Source organism: Antedon mediterranea, chromosome 3 (assembly GCF_964355755.1).
Source record: "Antedon mediterranea chromosome 3, ecAntMedi1.1, whole genome shotgun sequence".
Taxonomy (NCBI): Eukaryota; Metazoa; Echinodermata; class Crinoidea; order Comatulida; family Antedonidae; genus Antedon; species Antedon mediterranea.
The window spans coordinates 26907930-26931631 of record NC_092672.1 but is presented as its reverse complement, the minus strand read 5'-3'; the positions used below and the strand labels follow the sequence as shown (position 1 = coordinate 26931631).

At 33.1% G+C, this 23702-nt stretch overlaps 2 protein-coding genes across 2 annotated transcripts; one reads left to right on the top strand and one right to left on the bottom strand.

The window, feature by feature from the left end:
- The first annotated feature begins 389 nt into the window (after nucleotides 1–389).
- Nucleotides 390–9109, top strand: LOC140043777 (microprocessor complex subunit DGCR8-like). The gene is made up of 14 exons (XM_072088250.1): nucleotides 390–1042; nucleotides 1343–1485; nucleotides 1578–2007; nucleotides 2555–2638; nucleotides 2964–3033; nucleotides 3639–3702; nucleotides 4181–4247; nucleotides 4646–4747; nucleotides 5127–5225; nucleotides 5379–5455; nucleotides 5546–5646; nucleotides 5986–6085; nucleotides 6482–6622; nucleotides 8732–9109. The coding sequence occupies exons 1-14, from the start codon at nucleotides 436–438 to the stop codon at nucleotides 8948–8950; spliced, it is 2304 nt and encodes a 767-aa protein (XP_071944351.1). The 5' UTR covers nucleotides 390–435; the 3' UTR covers nucleotides 8951–9109.
- A 5321-nt stretch (nucleotides 9110–14430) lies between these two features.
- LOC140043776 (D-aspartate oxidase-like) lies at nucleotides 14431–23570 on the bottom strand. Its single transcript, XM_072088249.1, has 11 exons — nucleotides 23511–23570; nucleotides 19893–20101; nucleotides 19422–19533; nucleotides 18679–18764; nucleotides 18152–18217; nucleotides 17520–17574; nucleotides 17014–17115; nucleotides 16583–16656; nucleotides 16081–16198; nucleotides 15502–15600; nucleotides 14431–14865 (listed from the first exon to the last, which is right to left on the bottom strand). Exons 2-11 carry the CDS (start codon nucleotides 20090–20092, stop codon nucleotides 14749–14751), a joined length of 1029 nt encoding a protein of 342 aa, XP_071944350.1. The 5' UTR covers nucleotides 20093–20101; nucleotides 23511–23570; the 3' UTR covers nucleotides 14431–14748.
- Between the last annotated feature and the right edge of the window lie 132 nt (nucleotides 23571–23702).

The following is a 23702-nucleotide window of genomic DNA, read 5'->3' as shown; positions in this document are numbered from 1 at the left end:
TTTTTGGAGTTTCATGAATTTGATCGTTCCATAACCGTGACAAAAATTAGGTCGCGACCGATATTGTAAATCGATTACACTATTTATTTTGTATCTTTCATTTCAGGCTGTTGAAAGAAAAGTCAAAGTTTGTCTGTGCTGACCTGCAGCTGAGGATACATACCATTTTCCGTGAATGTATAAATTTGAAAAGCTATTATTCATTAAATTAAAAGGCTAATCTACACTTTTTTGTTTTACAGATATTATGTCTTTGACAAACTGTATATATCTTTCCAGTGATATCGATAAGGTTTCTTTTCAAATTCCTTATCATTATTAATGAAAAGAGTTGTACAGTTCTATCTTTCTGACCACAAATATAAAATAGAAACGATTACATTTTTAAATAATATTTAATTATTTTGGTCGGGTTTAAATTTTAAAATCGACGATATGGAAGAGACTAGTGTAGAGAATTGTAGTGATATGATGGACAGTTCACCTGCACCGCCACCGCCATTGGAAGACCGTGCCATACCTCCGCTCCCACCTCCACTACCTGGTGCATCAAACGTGGGTAGTGACTGTGGCAGCGAGGACTCTGTCATACCAACTTTAACAGTTAGCATTTCTAAGAATGTTAAACGTCGAAACGTAACATTTCTACAATCGGAGTCTTCTCCAGAACCGGATGTAAAACGCCAGAAACTGAACACTTCAGATAACGAGTCTGCTGCCTCCGATATCAAAATTACGTTGCAGCGCTCTGAGAAAGGAGCAATGCGTAGAACTCATGTGACTCTTGATGGAGAGTCTGAGGACACGCAACTTAAAAATGATACATTAAAAGATAAACTTGAAGAAATGCCTGATGATATGGTCATACTTGAAGACGACGACGACGATGATGATGCTGATAGTTGGGGAAGTGGTATTGATGTTGATGCCATGTTGGAGGAAGACTATAATCAACGTGTGAAGGAGGAGAAGGAATCCATGGAACCATCACTGGATAATCCACAAGGCATCGTGGCTATACGTCACAAAATTGTTCTTAAAGGTAATATTGTAATTTAATTTTGAATAAATTTCAGTTATCGTTATTATTCAGTTAACATTCATACCCACTATACCCCTTTCACATTAAACTCCGGAGAAACACCAGAGTGCTACACTGGTACTATTCACATCGACTAAAAAAAACCCAGAAAGAGTGGCATGGTTGGTGTTGATTGAAATACATATTTGTGAATGGGATCTCTGCAGATTATCTTGTCCGAGATGTTTCTCTGGTGTTTAATGTGAAGGGTATTTAAACCGAAATGCCTTCTATCCACTTTTTATTTTACAATTTTTTTAGAAAAAGGTCATGAACCAATTGAAGGTCTTCCAGACGACTGGGTTCAAATTGCTCATGATTCTGGCATGCATCTTTACCTACATAGATCAACTAGAGTGTGTGTATGGTCCAGGCCATATCTACTAGGCAGTGGCAGTGCGAGGGTAAGTCAACAATTGTCTATGTACATACTACTCTAGAACCATCTTTTATCATCATGTGTAAATAAAACGCAATCTTAAATATTTCTTTGCAGCGACACAAAGTGCCAGTAACTAGTATACCTTGCCTTCATTATAAACGTGAGCTAAAGAGAGAAATGGGAGAGCTGCAGAAAAATGATGCAGATGCTCTGGAACAAAACCAGGATAGGGAAGAAGCACAGGAGTCAAAGCTGGAAACTGGAAACCTTACAAACAGTACTAACGAAGAACTTCCTGATGCCAATGGTTGCCCTTTCAGGAATTCAAATACTAAAGAAAAAACTTGCCATCCTGAGGGAAATTCCAACCCATTGGGAGATTCCAATTCTGATGGAAATTCCCACATTGTTAGAGATACCAGCATAAGTACACAGGTAGATGTTACACGTGATGATGGCCTTCCTGGAAATCCAGATCTTCAAGATGAAAAATCAATTGATGAACACAAAGAAAAATCAACAGACAAAAACCAGGAAGAGTCAGGTTCGATACACTTTTATAGTAGTTATTACAATAGGCATCTCTATTAAGAAGACACTTCTAAAAAGATGACATCCTATTAACCTGGGGGAAACTGTATAAACAGGACATTTTTCCTTTAAATGGTTAACATGTGGAATGTTTAAACGCCAGCTCCTATTCAGAGAACATCCCTATTAAGTTGACAGTAATTTGGCCCTGAAGTAGTTCCTTTAAGTGTCGTTTCTACTTTAGTTAAATTCTTTATTTTAGATATCATTTAATTGCCAAATGGGCACCATTATCCACAGGTGCTTCGTTGGCATAGGTTTGTGGCCAACACGCTCCATGGTAGTAGAACTTGTCTTTTGTCCAGTGTACAAATGGCATGTATGTATTGAAAAAACACCTAGATTTTTACATTAATATTGGCACTGTCGTCTCAGATCTTTTTGTAGTTATTACCTATCTCTCTGGATGCACATCATTCCAAATGAAAATTAATTAATATTAGCACGTTTTTATATACTGTAACTATTTAGAAAAAAACAATAATTTTTTTTGTTTACAGGAGCTACTAAATCAGAATTAAGCAATGGTGTGACAACACAGAATGCTCCTGATAAAATACATGTTTGCAAAGATGAGTCTGTGGGTATGTAATGAATGATGAGAAAAAAGAACCCCTCCTTTGGGACACCCTTATTCAAGGGACACTAATATTAAAGAGACACTTTCCCACAAAACGAGGGGTAATATATGTTTGAACACTATAGCCAACTCAGGAGACATCCCTATTACGGGGTCAGGGACACTTTTGAGTTGCAAAATGGGGTTTATAATGACCAACTATAATTAAACCAATCTCCTTTTCCTGACCAATTGTGAGTAAAAGTTGCCCCTTAATTGTTTTCCTCCTAATAGTTGTACTTGAAATACCTTCTTTTTTCTAATTTTATTACTAATATTTTTGTCCACAGATTCAGTTGAGCTGCATAATTACCTTGTTAACTTATTTGAATTTGAAACATTAACAGTTAAAAAATTCAAGTAAGTTCGCTGTTTTGCTATTTTTCTAGATTAAAATTACTAATGTTATTTTTTTGTACACATATTTTGTATTTTGGTTTGCCATTATTAATACTTTTGATTGCAGAGAAACCTTTGCAGTGTTAATTCTTTTAAGTACCAACTTTGATTAAGTTTCCACTTTTACTGAATTGGAAACTTTTACTGAATTTGAAAATTGGTCAGATGTTTTGCCATATTGTCATAATTTGATTTTATACATTTTTTATTGGCTGTTTTACTTTATAGTTTTGGTTTTGCTTTTTGCTTATTCTTATTATTGAGATTTTTTAGTAACTTGCCTTTGGACACATGTATAAAGTCAAATTATGACAACATGCAAAAGTACATATGAGTACATTAAATGTGCATGAGTACATATGAGTGGGAAACCTACAACCTTAAGAGACACTATACTAGCCTTGCGTTCATACCTCTATACCACAATGTTGCATTGATGGCTTTTAGCCAAACAATACAGGGATCCTCATACTAAATGTCCCAACGTCTCCACAATTATAATGGCGTAACTAGGTTCTTGGTTATCACAAATTGAAAGCTCTAAATTATTTTTTTATTTTGTTTAGAACGTATGCAGATAAAAGAAGACACAACAAGCAGTTAAAAGAAAGCCTTGATCGTCCACAGCTTGTAAGTCAACTTGAATAAAATGGTTAATATTTAGTATTTCTTATATTTATACATTTTCTTAATTTCAAATTTAAAACAAACCTACCCGCATAAAAGCCCTATAATAATAATAATAAGATTTATATAGCGCACATATCCACAAAAATGTTCAAGGCGCTTGTGAAAAACCATGAAAAAAACATAGTCCTTGAAACCTAAATACTACTGATAATTTTGACAAAAATCGAAATAAAACAAAACCAATCGAACCCACATCGCTGCTTCCGTTTACCAGCAATTTAAGGTGCATAGACCAGTCAGTACATACCTCGCAGGTGTTATCAGTGATGTGGGTATCTAGCTAAACAAATTAAATTGAAACCCAACACAAAAAGCTGGCCAATAACAAGGCAGAGCAACCATCACTGAGAAAGGCTAACAAAAGGCAGTGAGAAATGTAAACTAAGGACTTATAAATAAATTTATTTCCATTTTTCAGCCTGGGAAATCAAGTCTAATAACTTGTCAGATTCCTGGGTCAGAGAAATCAGGAAAGGGCAAAAAAGGTAAATAGAAATAAATCTGAAGTTTTCCATGTTGAATATTGATCATTTACTTCTGTTGTTTTACATTATTGTTCATTACAAATGTGTTATCTCTCTTGCCTCAGGAGAGCATAGACACTATGTCATCGTTACATCATCATGTAATGTGAAAACGTTTTGACTAAACTTTAGGACAGTAGGCAATTTGATTTTCATAATGTATATAGCGAATTTGGTCAATCCAATCATCACCTTTTACAAGTCAGTGCCAAAAGCCTATTTTAGAATTGATAATGTTGTTATGAAAGTTATTTTAAACAATATACTGTATTGTAGGAATGTTACAAGGTGAAGATAAGAAACTCTAAATTTAGTTAATTCCCTATAAATACCTCACTAAAACTTTTGTTTTATGATAGATTTTGTAATAAATTCAAAAGACAAAACACCTGTATGTATATTGCATGAATATGCTCAAAGAGTGATGAAAGTGCAGCCAAAGTATATATACAATGAATGTGGTGAGTCAATAAATTTACTTCTACAGAAAATGTTAGATTTGCCTGAATAAAATTGCCTAGAAAGAAACAGGCTTAACAAGTCGCCTTCAGCAACGAGTTTTATTGCATATTGGTTTTATCCAGGGCGCTGCGAATAACACCCATCAAAAGCAGTGTTGACTTAGAATGTTTGTAACCAGCATGTATATGTCATAGTACATCACAATTTCACAGGATACGGCTGAACAGATGCACCTAGACGATAATGTGAATATAACTTCCGATAGTTGTGTTTTTTGTAAAAAGTATTAATTATTTGTTTTGACATATGTGATAGAACCTTTAAAAAGATCCGCCAGCCAAGGTATTAAACTGGGAACATTTGCATTTTCCCCCACAGAAAACATGAGCACACCGTTTGAGGCCATTGCTGAGATTGATGGAACACAGTATGGCAAAGGAGCAGCAATTAGTAAGAAACAAGCCAAGAATGAAGCAGGTGAGTTCAACAACGTATAGGTATTTATGCGACATGCCAGCACATTTCGAAAGATGAATGTCGGCCCTGTGTATATCCCAGATTGTATCCGTTTTCTATATTGTGTACATAATTTGTCTTGTATCAGTAATAACTATTTTCTTTGCATTTCAGCCCGAGCAACTCTAGAAATTTTAATTCCAAATTTGTGTCTGGGAGAGAAAAAAGCTAGCGATACTGATGACTTGGAGGTAATTCTGTCATAAAACAATTATGATAAAATATTTTTGTCTACTTGATTGTATTGTATAACATACAACCAACTGATTTCATTCTTTCAGTATTTTAACAATATTTTAATAGAAGACACAAGAGTATATGAATTGTGTACCAAGGCTGGTCAGCTGACCCCTTGGATGATGTTACAAGAATACAAACAAAGGTTAGAGGTCATAACTTTAAATCAGCTGCCTTTAATATGCCATTTGAAGAAAGTAGTCTTATACCGTAAAACCTAAAAAAGAAATCCATCTCGAATTGAAGCCCCCCACCCCCTCGAAAATCAAGCGCAGTGGGCTTCTTTTCAAGATAGACTATTTGAATATGAAATGATCAAGTTTATATTATCATTTTAAAAGTTTAATTCCATTAAAAATCCATATTATTGCAATTCACAAAATTTACAGCATTCATTTCGAAAAGAAATCCCATTCTTTAGTTTGCAAAACTAATCTCGCAAAGAAACTCATCTAAAAAAGAAGCCTGTTTTCTCCTGTTACAGACATCATGGTCTAGATGATATGGATCTAGACTTTACTGTACAAGTTAGTAAACACCAACGAAGCACATACACTTTGACCTTTGGCCAACACGTTGTCACTGTAAGTAATTTCTAACATTTATACTTTTACTCTAGTCACATGTCTCAATGTTAAAAATAGTTTCCTAGAAGACAAAAGGCCTGTTTACTATCTCTTATAAAACTGGTTAATTATGTTTCTCCAGCATATTCCACTAGATCAGATGTGTGCATGTAGTGAAGCTGTAGATTGGTGGGTCACATTCTTGCCTTCCAATCCCAAGGTTTAATCCTGACTTTGTGTCAGGGTTGTAATTCACGATTCATTCATCCTGTAATTGGCAATCTCTCACTGTTGACTGCATATAAAATAAACAAAATATATTTATATTGTAAATTCAGTACTACTAAAAATGCCTTATTTAAAAGAAATAGGATATTAAAGCACTTTTTAATCTTTAATTTTTTATTTTTTCAGGGTCAATGTAAGAATAAGAAGGTTGGTAAACAACATGGTGCCCAAAAGATTCTGAAATTACTCCACCCACATCTAAAGTACTGGGGTTCACTTATTAAGATATATAAGAAAGGAGCGTCTATTAGGAACAAAGAGAAAAAGGTATGACTTGAATGAGTGATGATTTTTGATTTGGAACACCTCAATTAAGGGACACTTTCCTGTGAAATTAACAAGAGGGAATATAACAGTTAACCAATATTCAGGGAAACCCTATTAAGGGACACTTTCCTGTGAAATTAACAAGAGGGAATATAACAGTTAACCAATATTCAGGGGAAACCCTATTAAGGGACACTTTCCTGTGAAATAAGGAAATATTATATATATATTTTAACACTACCGTCAACCCATATTCAAGGGGAACCCTATTAAAGATGTATTGTCCCCCAATAACATGAAAAAATATGATTAAGATTAATTAAATCAGACTTTTAAAATTAAATGACAAATAATCGTCAAATTTAACCAAAAACCCATTGGCTGACAGCCAATTCAACTATTTTTTGCTTTAAACTACAGTTATTTTCAGGTAAATACATTTTTCCGATTCAATTTTTGTTTTCACTATTTTGTGACATTAAAATGGCATATTCAACAAAAAAATATTTTTTTTTGGGAGACAATACATCTTTAAGGGGACACTTGCCTGTAAAAGAGAAAATATATGTTTTAGCGTTACAGTGGACAAAGAAATCCCCTATAAAGCGGACACTTTCTATGGTCCAGAAAGCGTTCTGTTAAAAGGCGTTTACTGTATGGGAATCTATTAAGATATTTGAGAACATACATTGAATTAGGAAATGTGTGATTTGAGCATTTAAATCGGATTTGAGCTGGGCAAGTAAGTGTTCATTTTAAATTTACAATTGAAAAATAATATTTTAATCCTGTACAAGCGGCTATAAGTATGCTATACTTATCTCAATGGTTACAAAGTGTAACAGGGGTTTCGATCCAAGTCGGCCCTAAACCGTCTCGGCCAAAGTCAAGTCGGCCCCAAGTCAAGTCGGCCTCAAGTCAACTCGGCCGCAAGTCAACTCGGCCTCAAGTCAACTCGGCCTCACGTCAACTCGGCCAAAAAATAATCGGTCAACTCGGCCCATTAAAGTATGGAACGCAAAAAGTGCAAATGAAGGGGATTGATAAAATAATATTTCTTCACAATTTTTTAACTATGAATAATTCTGACTTTTAATGAATATTATTATTTAGACAATAATATATTTAGCAAAAAAAATAGGAATGATTTCACCAACTTTCCTTTATTTACGTTTAATAAAATTTCGTAGCTGAGCCTCCCTGTGCGTTTGCCAGCTTTTTCGATATCTACAACTGCTATGTGTTTTCGCTGACCGGGGGATTCCCCTTTTTTAAAAACGCAAATCATGCACGATCATTTTTTCTATGGCCAAATGGTGGAACGTAGGCCTCCGTCTTCGATTTCCTAAAATACGGTACCTGCACGTGTTTTTTGTAACACGCGGGTACTTCTATTCATTTCGGCAATGAGTTCATTTTTTTATATGATATTATATTTTTTATTTCTTCATTTTTTTTTAAACGTGGATAGTAAGAATTGTAATAATATTAAGCACTTTTTGCGTTCCATACTTTATTGTGGCCGAGTTGACCGATTAGTTTTTGGCCGAGTTGACGTGAGGCCGAGTTGACTTGAGGCCGAGTTGACTTGGGGCCGACTTGACGTGGGGCCGACTTGACTTTGGCCGAGACGGTTTGGGGCCGACTTGACCTGCACCCGTAACAGGGACACACATAAAGTCTTTCGAATTGTACTTTTATAACACTCTGTGGTCACCACTTATTAGGTGACAGTTTCTTAGGTCCTGTAATTGTTGGGTTTTGCTATACTGGGATTCTCTTAATATTAAGATCTATAAAGAAAAGTTTGTATACTACAAACATGATGAAATAACTATGTATGTATATGTATGTAATGAGAATTTTATGTACGCAATTCTCTGACAATGCAAAGACAACGTGTGACGGTAGTAACATGTCAAAAGTCTTTCAACCAAAAATGGTTCTTGTGATTTAAAAAGCCAAGGTTCTCCAGTTTTAACAAATCAGTTGTATGCTGCGTGTTTAAAATGGTTTAGGGCTTGAACTTTCAACCCACTTACAGTCTGTGTTTGAATATAATTTGTATCCACATTTAATGTTCAAAAACCACTTCTGTTTATTTATTAGGAAGCAGAGCAGAGTATAATAGAGTTACAAGCAAAGACGAAGAACAAACCAAATGAAAAGATTCTAAACAAGCTGAAAGTAGAGATGCTAAAAATGTATGGTGATAAATTTAACATGAAAGAAGTTGAAAGTAAGGAAAAGTTGCCAGAAACAAGGAAAAATGTAGAAAAAGGAAAATGTACATCTCATGAACATGAAGAAAATGATAGCGATGATTAAAAACAGTTTATGAAATAATTTCAATTATAATTATATAAAAATAATTATTTTTTGCCAATTCTTATTTATCATTTCTGTCAGGAATTCCCTCAGGAATGAGTTTACCCAAAAAATCTCAATTTATTCCTTTTATAAAGATGAAATTGGTCAAATGTTTTGTCCTACTCTAACGTAATCTGTACTTTATACTAAACTACATTGAGAAAAATTTGCAATCAATTTTTATTATTTTTTATTATCAACTGGAATGATTAATTTTTTAATTAAATTAATTTTTGTATTTAATATTATAAAATAAAAATATGTATTTATTTGTTCATAAAAGTGTGTGTCCAGTTTTTGGAACACAAAATACAAAAGTACTTTGATTAACAAAAAAACAATTGCAATACTAATTATTTAAACCAGTTGACAGTAGGCTTGCCCTGTACTTATTTATACTTGATAACAGCATTTATTTGGCAAAATCAGTATCGGCAAAAGCAAATTAAAGATATAAGCCAAAACAGATAAGTTGCTCTTATTTACATTCAGCATTTTTTACCATTTATTTAACAAATGGAACAAAATAATAACAATTTGACATAATAATGCATGAGGATAGGATTGGCCATATTCTATTGACTTGGATCATAATTCAAAGTTCAAAGAAATTGTCTCAAAATTACCCGGGGATAGATACAATATAATATGAGTAATTTAAAGTTACAAAGTTTTACGTTAATGCAGAAAGAAACACATATTTTGCATATAAACAATAAGAGATAGTAATTATAATTAGATAAAAGATAATGTTTAACATATTTATTTAAAAGTAAAATGTTTTGATATGCACATAAATTAGCCTTAAGCACATTCCATAATTTAGGACCAGCAATACTAAATGAACAATTGAATCTTAGTATTGTAAATGGAAAAAAGAAGTTATATTCAAAATATTATATCAGAATGAATTAAATTCATTTATTCACATTGACTTAGTCACCGTTTATAATTTTACAATTACAATATACAATTGAAGGCAAGGATCTTCTATAAACAAATTTACAATTCTGTTTTTGAAGGACCATTTTACATAAAAACTAAAAATAAAACATAAATAAAATAAACTTTAAAAAGAAACATCATTTCTATATACATTTTAGTGTTGTTCATAAAGCGATAATTAGTGTTTTTTAACGTGTTTATTTACAAATTTATTATTTATTTCCAAAATATTCAGTTTATTACCGCCAGTACATGTGAATTCTTTCCACAACTTTGGTCTATGCATGTGTATAAATTGTTGACTGCAAATCAATTCATACAGATAGAAAAGTTACTACACTACAAGTATTTTTAGTGAATAAGCTAGACGAGATTTGACTGATGTGATAGTCTAAAAGTTTTTTTATGTCATATATTATATTGCGCTTAGTACTGCAAAAAATACATTCACTGGCATTGTCAACAATTTGAAATTTGTATTTATTTTTAAATATATCTAACAATAATTATAAGAAATCATTTATTAATTACTGAAGGATTAAAGCTGAATCTGTTGTCTTCTCCAAGAAATGTTTATAGTTAAAATGCCATTTATTGTATGCTTGAGGCCTATTTTTAATAATGAATTTGATTTTTATGAGGGGGAACTTTTTTTTTCACAAAAGAGCACATTCTTCGCACAAAAGGGCAAAATCAACATTAACTAGGCTAGTTAAACATGTGTATAACCTTTTCTGCTAGGACTTGCACATTAGGGAAAAAAAGTGGTTTTGTTCAAACCTTCTAAGCCCCGAGCTATGTTTGCAATCAATATGTTATGTGAAATGTTATTAATTAAAAATTTAGTTAAAAAATAATACCAACATTGTTTCATAGAACTGGCTATTATTTGAGTTTATTGCCAAATAATTTTTATAGTATTAGTTTTTTATTTTGTATGGTTATTTATATAAATATTTATGTTGTTTACTATTTGAGTTATAAAAGGTGTTCTTGTTATATTATGTTTAATTAATTAACTTGCTGGCATAATGTGAGATATTTAATTCAATTGTTATTGTACTTTCTTGAGTGTGCTGGTTTTTATGTTGTTTAATGTAAGTGGTAACTTAAAAAGGAACTGGTATAAAATACTTTTTACTTAGAATATTTTTCTTTACTATATTTATTTGTAAAGGATCTTTATGTTTGATTTTCCATACGTTAAGTTCAGCTATTTGGTTTGTTGAGTGCATTTGGTAAGAATTTCTGTAAAAACTTGTTTGTGTATTATTTATCTGAATGTAAATGTAAGGTTGGTAGGTCACGTATGATATATTAAATATATCATACGTTTGTACACAATGCTGTAGTTGAACAGGTTGTGGCTTCAAATCCTCCACAACTTGTTGTGTTTCTTAATTTTGTATGAGAGTTGAGGTGTTAAGAGAGTTTGACTCATGTTTCAAAACATGGATTGGTTCTTTAATGAGTGGACTCTGAACTCAACTGATTTGTGAAACAAAGAAAATAACAATTCTTAACTGGGTATTTTCTCATTTATTGTTAATATATGATAGATCATTCTCATTTATATTTGTTGCTACCATAATAAAAATGATTGTAATGTATTAATATCATAGAGGTATTGGTACAGTAATGCAACTAGAGGGTCATCTTTAACACAATCACGGCTCAAAAAGATACCATGTATGCTTTTCTTCATAATATGTTTTAATCAGTATTATACAGAAACAGCAACAGATAAGGTAGTTATTGTGAGGAGTCTCTGTTTGCATCATTTCATTAGCATCTAGTTGTTGACTTTGTAGTTGTAAAAACCTCTATGATTATTTCAAGTTCTACAACTCATTTATATATTGTTACTGTACATAATACCTCAATGAATTAAGTGTGCATGTATAACTGTGTCCTCTCCGTTTATGTCGTTCGTCCTGGTGGGGAATTGACCAGGGGGAGATAGCTCAGCCGTTTATGTCGTTCGTCCTGGTGGGGAATTGACCAGGGGGAGATAGCTCAGAGTAAAAATTAGCATACAGTATCTCTCTCCTATCTAAGAATCTTTACGGTGTGATCCGCTCGCAAAATAGCAATCATTATCAAGTGGAAAGTGAACACTTTTTACCTATCAACAGAGTCGCTGAAAACACTAATTGCTTTGAAACACTCTGAGTAACTTTGATTACGTGTATCTCTGAGCTATAAACTATTTTTTTAGTACAAAATGGAGGATTGTTGTTGTTCATAAACGCCACTCATTTATATGATATTGCCAAAAGAAAACGATCTGTAACAAATGCAATTTTGCTACTGTATTGGTATAGTATTAGTGTATTTTTGGTAGACATTTGCTCATTTACACTGCACAGTGGAACCCCTATTAATATTATATAAGGGCACCCAACAATAGGCCTATGTCTACACTATTAAACTTTAGTTCGTTTTATATTATATGTATTTATACTTTAGCTTATTTTTTTTTTTTCCCCAACTTTTCTTTGTGATATATTTGTTTTTTCTAAAGGGTCCTACGACTACAGACAATTACTAAAATCCCTGTAATGTAAAATTTATGTTGCTAAATAAATGTGAATTGAATTATGTGACAAAAAAAGTGTACCATTATATGGACATATATGGGCACATCACACATTTGTTGTAAAACTGTCTTGATAGTATAGACAGTGAGGTTTTCAGGGTGTCCCATTAATAGGAGTTGGTCGTATGGAGTATTTCCATTCGATCATTAAACAAAAAAGTGTCAAAAATGAAGGGTTCTGTTTAAAAATCAAAGGTTCATGGTTCAGACATTTTTCTCATTTAGGAATGTACTATTTTGTACATAAATTGATCAGTGTAGTCCTCACGTGACAGAGTTGCTCATTTATGCTATTGTACTATTAAAATAGACTTCAGAAGAACAAATACTTATTCTGATTCATTTATGCTGTTTGTAAATCAAAATACAAAATGAATGTTTATGAGTTGAATGTTGAGAATATTTCATGAGTTGATGACTGCTCTATTTAATGAGATGGCGCTAAGTTGAATAGAGCAGTTAATCCTTTATCGAATGAAATACTATCTCCAACCACAGAGGAATAACCAAGATACATAGAGGAAAATATAGTGATAAAAGCTTGTGTGGCAAACATTCTTAACTAATATACAGGAGCCCCCTTTAATAGAATTAAAGAAACATTATTGCAGTAACAAAAATATAAAAAATAACTGTACAATCCATAAACAGTTTTAATGCATCATTCCAAGGTCTGTATCATGTACATATGCATTGTATGTTCACAGGATCAACATCTGTATGTCCCACATGAAGGATGAGGCAATGGCAGTATGTATCAGACCCATGTCATCCACATGTTTATCAAAACACCTTTTATGTACCATTACACTCCATTATCTTTGTTACTACTCACTGTTACATGATCTATGACCTAGCAAATGTATGTATTGGATACTAAAATAAAATAAACACAGAAATATAATTTTGATTTTCATAATTTTAATCATATATATTAAAGTCATGTAAGGTTACTTCAGTAAATCGTGATTAACTTCTTCAGCCTTTTCTGAATAGTTAAAAAATGTACTGCACTGTACTTTATGTACTGATTTTTCCCACCTAATAAAAACCATTACAGTATACACCTTTATTTCTTAGTTTAATTGCATTTTTAAAATTCAGAATCTTACTTATACTCTTACTTACTAAGATAATTTGTTAAAATTCAAAATAGAAAATATATATTAATCTTATATTTTAGTTAAAATAAGTTCAATGGCTATTGAAATATGCATAACATATGGCTTAACCTACACCTTATAAAACTATAAGTAATTCAATTAATGCCCGTCAATATAAAGACTCGGAGGAACCAAATTGTTTCCTTAGATGAACCAGACTGATCTTCCATATGAACCAGACTGATCTCCCAGAAGAACCAGACTGATCTCCCTGATGAACCAAACTGATCTCCCAGATGAACCAGACTGATCTCCCAGATGAACCAGACTGATCTCCCAGATGAACCAGACTGATCTCCCAGAAGAACCAGATTGATCTCCCAGAAGAACCAGACTGATCTCCCAGACGAACCAGACTGATCTCTCAGACGAACCAGACTGATCTCTCAGATGAACCAGACTGATCTCCCAGATGAACCAGACTGATCTCTCAGATGAACAGACTAATCTCTCAGATGAAACAGACTGATCTCTCAGATGAACCAGACTGATCTCCCAGATGAACCAGACTGATCTCCCAGATGAACCAGACTGATCTCCCAGATGAACCAGACTGATCTCCCAGATGAACCAGACTGATCTCCCAGATGGACCAGACTGATCCTCAAAAGGAACAATTACACAACTCAACACACCATAATATACAGAAAATTTAAAAATTTCACACACAAATTCAAATCAACTTTAAAATGTCAGCATTTTAACTTTTCCTACCTTTGAAAGCGTTACTATTTTATTTTATTTCATTAGTTTCCCAAGTTTCCCAACAGTTTTCCTAGATTATTATTATTATTATTAAGGCAAAAGATACATTTTACAAAATATAATACAAATCAACAAATTTAACAAACACGATGCAAGAAGAAAATATAAAATCATAGTCACTAGCTACCAGGAAAGCAGAAAAGCAGCCTAAGCCACTGTCACCAATTAGGTGTGTACCTCCAACCAGTGACTAATTATTACAAACAATATAGATGATGATTTCCTGTTATTTTAAAAATAAAAGACAACTTGTATGTACAGTATGTTGCATTTTCACATGATCTTTACAATCTAGAACTTATTTTGTTTGCGATATCCTGTTTCATCAATGCCACCACATCTTTGGCACACCCCCAAGAAAGAGTTAGTCCAGCCCCGCCATGTCCATAGTTATGTATTACCTGTAGAAAAACAAAGAATTTTATCCCATTTTATAACACACCTAAGTAGATTTATTTGATAGAATTGTGGGTCACGTTACACTAAATAAATGTACTGCAGCCCTCTTAATTACGTCCTCATGAGTGTGGTGTCTTTATATACAATCGGGTACTGCAATTTCGTTTTGGGCAGGCACAGAATAAATTCTAAAATTTCCGGTTCAGAGATCCTGCTTCGTGAATTGACATAGTGAAAGGGAGTATCAATTTGATCTCGGTTGGTAATGTGTACAATAAACTGTGCTCTTCACGCTGAAGGTGTTCTCGCTATCCATTCAAATTTGAACAATACCATCAAAGCCCCAGTGGTCTAATTGTTGGAACGACTGTATATCAAGTAGAAGGTTCTGTGTTCAAATCTCAGGTGGATCTGTCTTTTCTCATTCTCATAGATATTTAAAGATGGTTGAAGTAAATAAATACCCTCATCTTTATCATTCTGATTTTATTTGTTTTTCATTTTGTTTGTATACTATTAATATTTCTGACCAGATATAGCCATATACTATTATCGTTTGTGCAGTTAAGGAGGAGATAGAGGAAAAGGGTTTGGGGTAGTGCTATTTGATGATACAGTGTAAAACAAAAAATACTCACTGAAATTCTTTTCCCATTAAAATGCATTGTTTCTTTCTCAAGTCTTACAGACCTTCTTCCGGGACGTAAACCAACCCAGTCTCGTATATATGTACAATTCTAAATGATAATATTTGATTTAAGATCGACTATTATTTTAATAGACTATAGTTTAATAGTTTCTGAAGGCTTTATGGGTGAAAATCAGTGTTTTTTGTAAGGATTCTACCAAAAATTATTGGTCCATACAAACCAAAAAGGTGCACAAAAACATAAAATATGAAGATTAATAAAATAGACCATTTTGTTGTGTACAAGTTAATCACTTCCATGGAAAGAAAAACCGAAAAAAATAATGTTTTCAATTATAAAATGACAAAATAAATGTTTAAATGCAACCAAAGCCATATTAGCTGGCAGTCAAAATTTGACTATTTTTTGCTTGAAATCATACTTCGATCACACTTTTGGGCTTCAGGCTTGATAAATCATGTGTTTATCCCATTCGGAAAAGTGGTCTCTTATTTATTTATTCACTCATTTTATCAGTTATTATTTAAGTCTTAAATTGGAGGAAGATTTGTATTTAGATCTTATTACTTTCAAATTTGGAATCATCCGACAGGCACCATCCATAATCCGTTTCTTATCTGAAAAATCAACGTCCACGTTATAATTTCCTTTTTGAGCAGTTCCACCGACTGTTACAGTCTCAGATCTGTAAAGATATTCATTATTAACGTTAGCAAGGTTGTTCCTTTTTTACCTAGCTACATAGGACAGGCCAAATTGTCTATAGCCCTATTTTCTAGCACTTTCGCTATTAGCTGAAATTTAGTTTGAAAAGCAGTAACCTTATAAAAGGAATTCCTTGGTAGTCTACAGAATATTAAGTGTTATAAATATGGTATTTTAAAAATATGGTATTTAGCATCAGAAATACACTACAATATATAAAACACCATATGCCAGCCTCAAAATATACTATAAGTGCCTATACATGGCTGTGTTTTTAAAGTCCACAAGCTCAATTTTAGTCCAGCGATACCGAAAGGCATGTTTGTTAAATACTAAGTGGTTTAGTAACGTTATATTTACTTACGTAGGAATTATATACGACATAGTTAAGTCATTCCTCTGGTCAATAAAGAAGTGTTTTATAAAGGGAGCTTTAACCTATTGGTTTAGAATAAAACATATATTACACCAAAAAACAACAAAAAAACAACATACACAACATCATCATCTATTGAGTAACTTTGAGGGAGCATAATTGTACTAAATATCTTTTTATACCAATTTACAAAAAAATGAACAAGTAATTTTTGGATGAAACTCAAACACTGACCTCCAGATAGTAGCCTGCAAGTTTTTGCTGGTGGCTAGGATGAGATTTAAGGTTAAAAAAAACAGCAAGTTTAATGCACCAACATGAAAGTGCTCTACACATAGAGAGTATTTGGTACAATTTCAACAAATAGGTCTATTCTCACAGCAGAAGTAAAATTATGATAAAATTATATGTAAATTTACCTTTATAACTTGACCTCGTACAGGGAACACTTCATTATCTGGCACCAACTCTTTGGCACCCATACCGGTGCAGTTAACAATTACATCATACTTACTAGAAAGCTTCAATAAATAGTACAAAAAATCATAGTGATTTTGAAGAACTGGCAAAATACAATTTTTTTAGTCAAATTGAGTGGGTTTAAAGCAAAAATATTAAAATGTGTAGTTTGATAAAACCAGCAATGATATTTAAAAACAAATATTGTAAAAGTCTCCTTAGATAACATTATTGTGCAAGATTATTTTGTTCAAATCAATTTTTAAGATTTAATTACAGTACAACAAGGACACCCTCATGAACAAACCAAGTGGCCACGTTAATAGGGGGGTCTCCTGAAATACAAGTCGGCCTTGATGTTAAAACTATTTCACATGAAAATGTCCTCTCAAAAAGATATCTCCTTCAATAGCATCATCATCAACAAGATCAATACAATTAACTAATTGTGACATTTCAGACTAACCTCACTAAGTGAATGAATTTTGACTTGTTGTACATTACCGCCATATCTCCTAAACCTGCAAAAGTAATAAATTCAAATAATAAGTAATGAGTTTTCATGAGTTAAAAAATTTTTAACAATGGACTGTAAATCACATAATAGTGCATGGAAATATAGTTTGGTACTTAGCAATAGTGGTACCATACTTTATTAACTAATAGTGGTACCGTACCTTGGTACCTAATAGTGGTACTGTACAGTACATGGTACCTAATTTGTGGTACCATACCTTGGCACCTAATACTAATAGTGGTACGTCTGTACCTCAGTACCTGATAGTGGTACCATACCTTGGTATCTAATAGAGCCACTGTACTTCTGTATCTAGTAGTAGTGCTGTAACTTGGTACCTAATATTGGTACCATACCTCAGTACCTAATAGTGATATTGTACCTCGGTACATAACAGTGATATACCGTACCTTGGTACCTAATAGTGGTACCATACCTTGGTACCTAATAGAGGTATTGCACCTTGGTAGTTTGGTAGTGTAGCACTATTTCTTAGTTTAATATTGTGTTTAAACTAAACAAGCACAATTAACTGCAAGATAATCTATACCGAGTCTCACAACTGAATACTGGTAACTTACCTTTTTTTGAGCCATGCTAGAAATGGTTCTCCTTCCATAACATATGTGGTTGCAAAAGCAGCTTTGCTGTGATTTAATGAAAGAAAAGTGTTATGATCATCATACTGTACACTAGTACTTCCACACAAATTGCTAATTGGGAGGGCTTATACTACCTCAGAATAAGTATAATACCTCTGAGTGACCGTACGTCAAGATGGGCTTTTAAATCACAGTGGGCTTATAAACTCAGAGTGGGGTTATAACCTATGAATGTAATAATACTTCCCGGTGAGCTTACTTGTGGATGAGATATCACTAGGAACTTCACATGATGGCCTTAATGTGATGGTGATCTTATTATAATAGTATACATAAATTCCTTGTTGATTGCTGTTTACGTTATTCTTTACTCGGAGAACCAGATGACTGAAGAGTGATTTTTAACACATTCATTAAAACAGTCTGGAGGTGTGGAAATACAATGTTGAAATTCATCAAAGTCATTAATTTATTCATCTAAATGTAATCTTATATCTTTTTCTCACCTGTTTATTGACGGCATTATAACTTTCATATTTTCTGCACTTATAACATCGAAAGTAAGAAGTATGTCTTTATATTGCAAAGCATTCTATAAATATTAAACAAAATAAATAAAATACTTTAAAAGTAATTCTTTAAAATTGTTATAGCCTATATGATATTAATGGGTAAAGAAAATATATTTTTAAAGACAAAAAATAATATGTAAAAAAATTGAAGAAAAATAGCTATTACCAGGCTAAGTGTCTTTTGAAAATTATAGGTGTGCTACAAATTGCACTCCTCTATACATTCAGGGGTGCTGTAGGTATGCTGTTTGTATTTTGGTGTGTAGAAGTTAACCACATTTAAGCATGTTGTAAATCGCACTCCTCAAGGGCATTTTAGGAGTATGTTAGGTGAGTGATCACACTCGCTTGCCTTAAAAGACAAGTCATGTATTACATGCTGTAAATTTTACAGACTCGACTCTACAAAAAACTTTTGTATGTGGAAACTTCAAAATACTATGAGCTCAAACTGTGATTAGATTTAAAGAATATAAAATTATGTAGAGTTTAATGTGTGCCCCAAAGAAAACCAATCAGTAGTTTTGACGAAACAAATGGAAGAAGGCCATTTGTTTGTGATTTTTGGCTGTTGCGCAGCCACAAAAAATATGTTTGTAATGTTAAAATCTATTGCATTCAAGAGATTTCAGAACTAAGCAGTTTGCTTGACATTGTGACAAAAATGTTTAACTCACATCATCATCATCTACAACATAGAATCCCGATTGTGGAAAAATTCCTGCTTCAGCTGCGTCACCTGTCAATGACAATTGATTGCAGAATGCAATCGTCTCCTTAACCCATTTTCTAAAATAAAAGTAAAATTAATCAGGAATGCAATATATATATATATATATATATATATATATATATATATATCCATATATCCAATCTGCAGACAGTACTGTTTCGATCTTATTAGATCTCGTCAGTGCAGCTCAGGTTTCGAAATGAAATGTACCGCAGAACTGGCACAATATATAGGCTGAGCTAGGTATGCGGGACATGGTACACTAATTATGAACACAAAGAGTGCACAAACACTCACTGTAACCCTGTCATTTTTTCAGTAATTTGCCTTTAGAATAAAAATAAACAAATGTATTTTTCGACAGAAATATCACATTTTCTAACAGATAACTTTGGAAAAGAAACGGAGTACTTACAAAACTGATTCCATCTTAGTTTCATTAATTGCAAATGGAAATATCAAGCCTGCAGCATTGTCTCCGGTTGTATTTGGTGGAAGCACTTCGGCTAAGATTGTAACTTCAGTATTTGGTATTGATTGAAGGATGTTTACCCCGCAACTAAAGCCATTTATCCCCCCACCTACAATTGCAACCTTAGCTGTAGGCCTAGACATACTGAAACACTGTAGAGTAAAAAAAAATGCTAAACTTTATTATGCTATTGCCAGACTTACATACTGTTGTTAATATGATATAAGAACTTTCGGCTACTTTGGTTCTGGTGATAAGAAAAGGTTCTTGAAAATGTCTGTGCTAAAAATAAAGACTGATTGGATTGTAATAAAATGCCTTGTTTTTGTTATATTTTTGTTAAGTGCTGTACCAGTAGGCACATTAGGTGACAGATGGTATTTGGTTGCAATAAAAAAATCTATGAAGTGCTAGTAGATACAGTTTTGACTATATTATTATTCATTTTTTTGTATTTTTGTATTGGGCAGTATTGTAATAAAAATGCCTTGTTAATGTTATATTTATGTTAAGTGCTGTAACAGTAGGCAGATCAGGTGACAGATGGTCGCATTTGTAATCATTTGCACTTTTTATTATATTGGTTGCAATAAAAGAACTATGAAGTGCTGGTAGATACACTTTTGATCTTACTATGTATCTCCATTTGCACTTAGTAATCTATTTTATTGGGAAGTATAAATATTCTTTGAGTGGCAGGTAACTTGACGGCAATAGATATGATCAAATGCAAATGGATAACTAATGGCTCTTCATATAAAAAACCAAGAAGCTTAATGTCATTGTCAATCAAAAATAAAAAACTATTTATAATCAATCAACATAATAAATGAGATCAATTTCAAACACAACCGATAACATTGTAAAGGGCACAGCTGCTATTATACTGCAATTATTTTTAATTGCAGTTGACATGCAGGCAAAAGAATATAATAGAATACAAATACTGTACACAAACAATGTATATAAATGAGCGAAACTCAAGAGCAAGACATTTTTGTTGTGAACAATTTTATAGAAGGGATTTATCTTCTTTTTTTTTACCAAAGAGGGGCCAAAGAGACTATAAAAGGAGATATTAATTATAGAATAAGCCCAGCCTACCTATAGTGATGTAGCCTAGGTATACTACTACCATGGAATGGTGTCTGATCATTTCGGCCGCCAGTCATTTCGGCCGCCAGTCATTTCGGCCGCCAGTCATTTCGGCCGCCGGTTATGAAATTGCCAAATTCATGAAACGCCAAAAAGGACAAAATATGTATTGTTAATTTCGGCCGCCGAAATTTCTTGAATATGTATGACACGCCATGTGTGTTAAAATGTTGATATTTTACTAAATACTGTATTAAGCCGAATCGGCGGTCTTCAATTCCAGAAACAGCAGCGATATTTACAGTATAGCGTGCACATTAAACATTAAACGCAAAAATAAACATTGACCAAAATATTCAGACGGTAAAATACGGTAACTAATATAACTTTAAATAACTTCAAAAACAAAATGTATTTAGCCCATTGCACAACTGATCTCTAGTTTAAATGACCATAGTTCTCTGCGGCGTTCCATAGACTTGATAAAGTTACTTTTTTTTCACTGTAATACTGTACAGTTATTTCTGGATATTTCAATTTGGCGCGCCATACCTGGCGGCCGAAATGATCATGCCATATTTTGTCCTTTTTGGAGTTTCATGAATTTGGTCGTTCCATAACCGGCGGCCGAAATGATTGGCGGCCGAAATGATTGGCGGCCGAAATGCACTGTGACCCATGGAATTGTGTTACAACTGCCTGCTACTACCTATACCTCCTAGGTTAGGCCCAGTAGGCCTGCTTAGGCGCTAATGCAGTTTCGTACCCACCCCTTAAAATTACTCAAAATCTTCATCCAACCTACTCACGAGTTGTCTACAACATTCTGCAATCATAAAAGTGTAAAAAATCGATAATTTTTTATTTAAAACTATTTTTAATCAATTAATACTGAGCACCCTTCGGAAATACATCGCCAGCTTAGCTTCGCGAAAATCATCGCTAGGCCTGCCCATAAAAGTACGGAGGCCTCACAGGACATTAACTCTATAGAGTAAACAGTTGCGTTCTATAGAGGGCGTAGTTACTAACGTTTAAAGCACGCAACAAATAATTATAATTTTCATTATTTCCGACATGCGTTTCGTATTTTTAATAAAGAAAAGAAATACTATACAATTGCTGTATTCATCATTGTGGGTATCATCATAATTATGTTATGTTTTTAATTTGTTCTTTCATTTTACTAGTAGAATTTCACACAGAAAAGAAGATAAATATGGAACTGCTGACTCTTGAAGATATAAGTACTGACCAATTTTCCTCTGTTTTAGTTTATTTTACATTATGGTTTAGGTCAAATAAATAAATGAAATGAATAAAAAGAATTACAGTACTTCATTCCTGAGTTACATTGTTAATGTTATAACACAATAATCAAGCTATTACGAATTAATTGTTTTAGTATTTGTTATCACTAGCTATACTAGAAACGCTAATGGGTTTCCCTGTTTTAAGATTTTATAGAAGTATATTATTATTAATTAACATTTTTTATTCACCTATGAAAGACCTCTTCAAATACATGGAAATAGGAAATGCAACAAAAACAGAAAGATATAATTTATTGAAATGTAATGTACAGTAATACAATAATAATTATAATAAAAATGTTTTCCATCAATTACTAGAATTTATTTTACTTCTGCTGACACTGAATACATCATTTCATGTCTATTCATTAATTTATTTCAACAATATTTTATGAGGGTGGTCCATCCAGCCGAAGCTGATCATTAGGGACCCTTACAAAAAATATAATTTGACAAGACAATAACACACAACATTCAAAATAAATAGAATTCAACATAATTAAACACAAAATATTTCTTTATGAAAAAAACTTAAAATCCGTTTCACGAGGAACATGTAAAAAATATTTTATTATCGCCATAATATGATCATATAACAGCGTCCTCTATAGATCGATGCCCTATGAGGCCTCCGTACTTTCATCGGCAGGCCTAGCGATGATTTTCGCGAAGCTAAGCTGGCGATGGATTTCTGAAGGGTGCTCAATTATTAATTGATTAAAAATAGTTATAAATAAGAAATTATCGATATTTTACCATTTTATGCTTGCTGAATGCTGTAGACAACTCGTGAGTAGGCTAGATGAAGTATTGAAATCATTTTGAGTAATTTTAAGGGGTGGGTACGAAACTGCATTAGCGCCGCCTGCTTATAGGGACCTAATTTGTGGTATAGGCTAGGCAAGCAAGTTCCAAACTAAGTCTAGCCATGGAGTTGCAACTCCCTGTTCTAGCTCTTAGCCTACTAAACTATGCTAGAGGGCTAGGCTAGTTAGTAGTAGGATAGGAGAGAGGTAAAGAAAGGTAGGGCCTACTATCTATTAGGCCTAGGCCTAGGCCTCCTAGAGGCCTATTATAAATGCCTACTTCCATATTATGGCTAAACCGTCCTATTTATTAGAGTAGTAAATCAGTATTTGAACAAAAACGTTACCTGAGTTTTGAGACTTTTTAACTTGATACACTGTGACTACCAGTACACATTTCTTTTTACTGACCTCGAATTTCATTTAGGGGAATCACCGAAATAATGCAGCGTCATATCGATATATCAGATGATTGGCTGAACATGGCGACGCCTACATTTTGATGTGGATCTGGACCTGTGGATCATTATACTCCAATA

Excerpts from the sequence above, each read along its gene's own strand:
- LOC140043777 (XM_072088250.1), top strand. The coding sequence starts at position 436 with ATGGAAGAGACTAGTGTAGAGAATTGTAGTGATATGATGGACAGTTCA. Across the intron at positions 1,043-1,342 it reads TCACAAAATTGTTCTTAAAG|AAAAAGGTCATGAACCAATT; the intron begins GTAATATTGTAA and ends CAATTTTTTTAG. Across the intron at positions 4,748-5,126 it reads GTATATATACAATGAATGTG|AAAACATGAGCACACCGTTT; the intron begins GTGAGTCAATAA and ends TTTCCCCCACAG.
- LOC140043776 (XM_072088249.1), bottom strand. The coding sequence starts at position 20,092 with ATGTCTAGGCCTACAGCTAAGGTTGCAATTGTAGGTGGGGGGATAAAT. Across the intron at positions 18,765-19,421 it reads ATGTTGTAGATGATGATGAT|AATGCTTTGCAATATAAAGA; the intron begins GTGAGTTAAACA and ends TAATATTTATAG. Across the intron at positions 17,116-17,519 it reads AAATTCATTCACTTAGTGAG|CTTTCTAGTAAGTATGATGT; the intron begins GTTAGTCTGAAA and ends TATTTATTGAAG.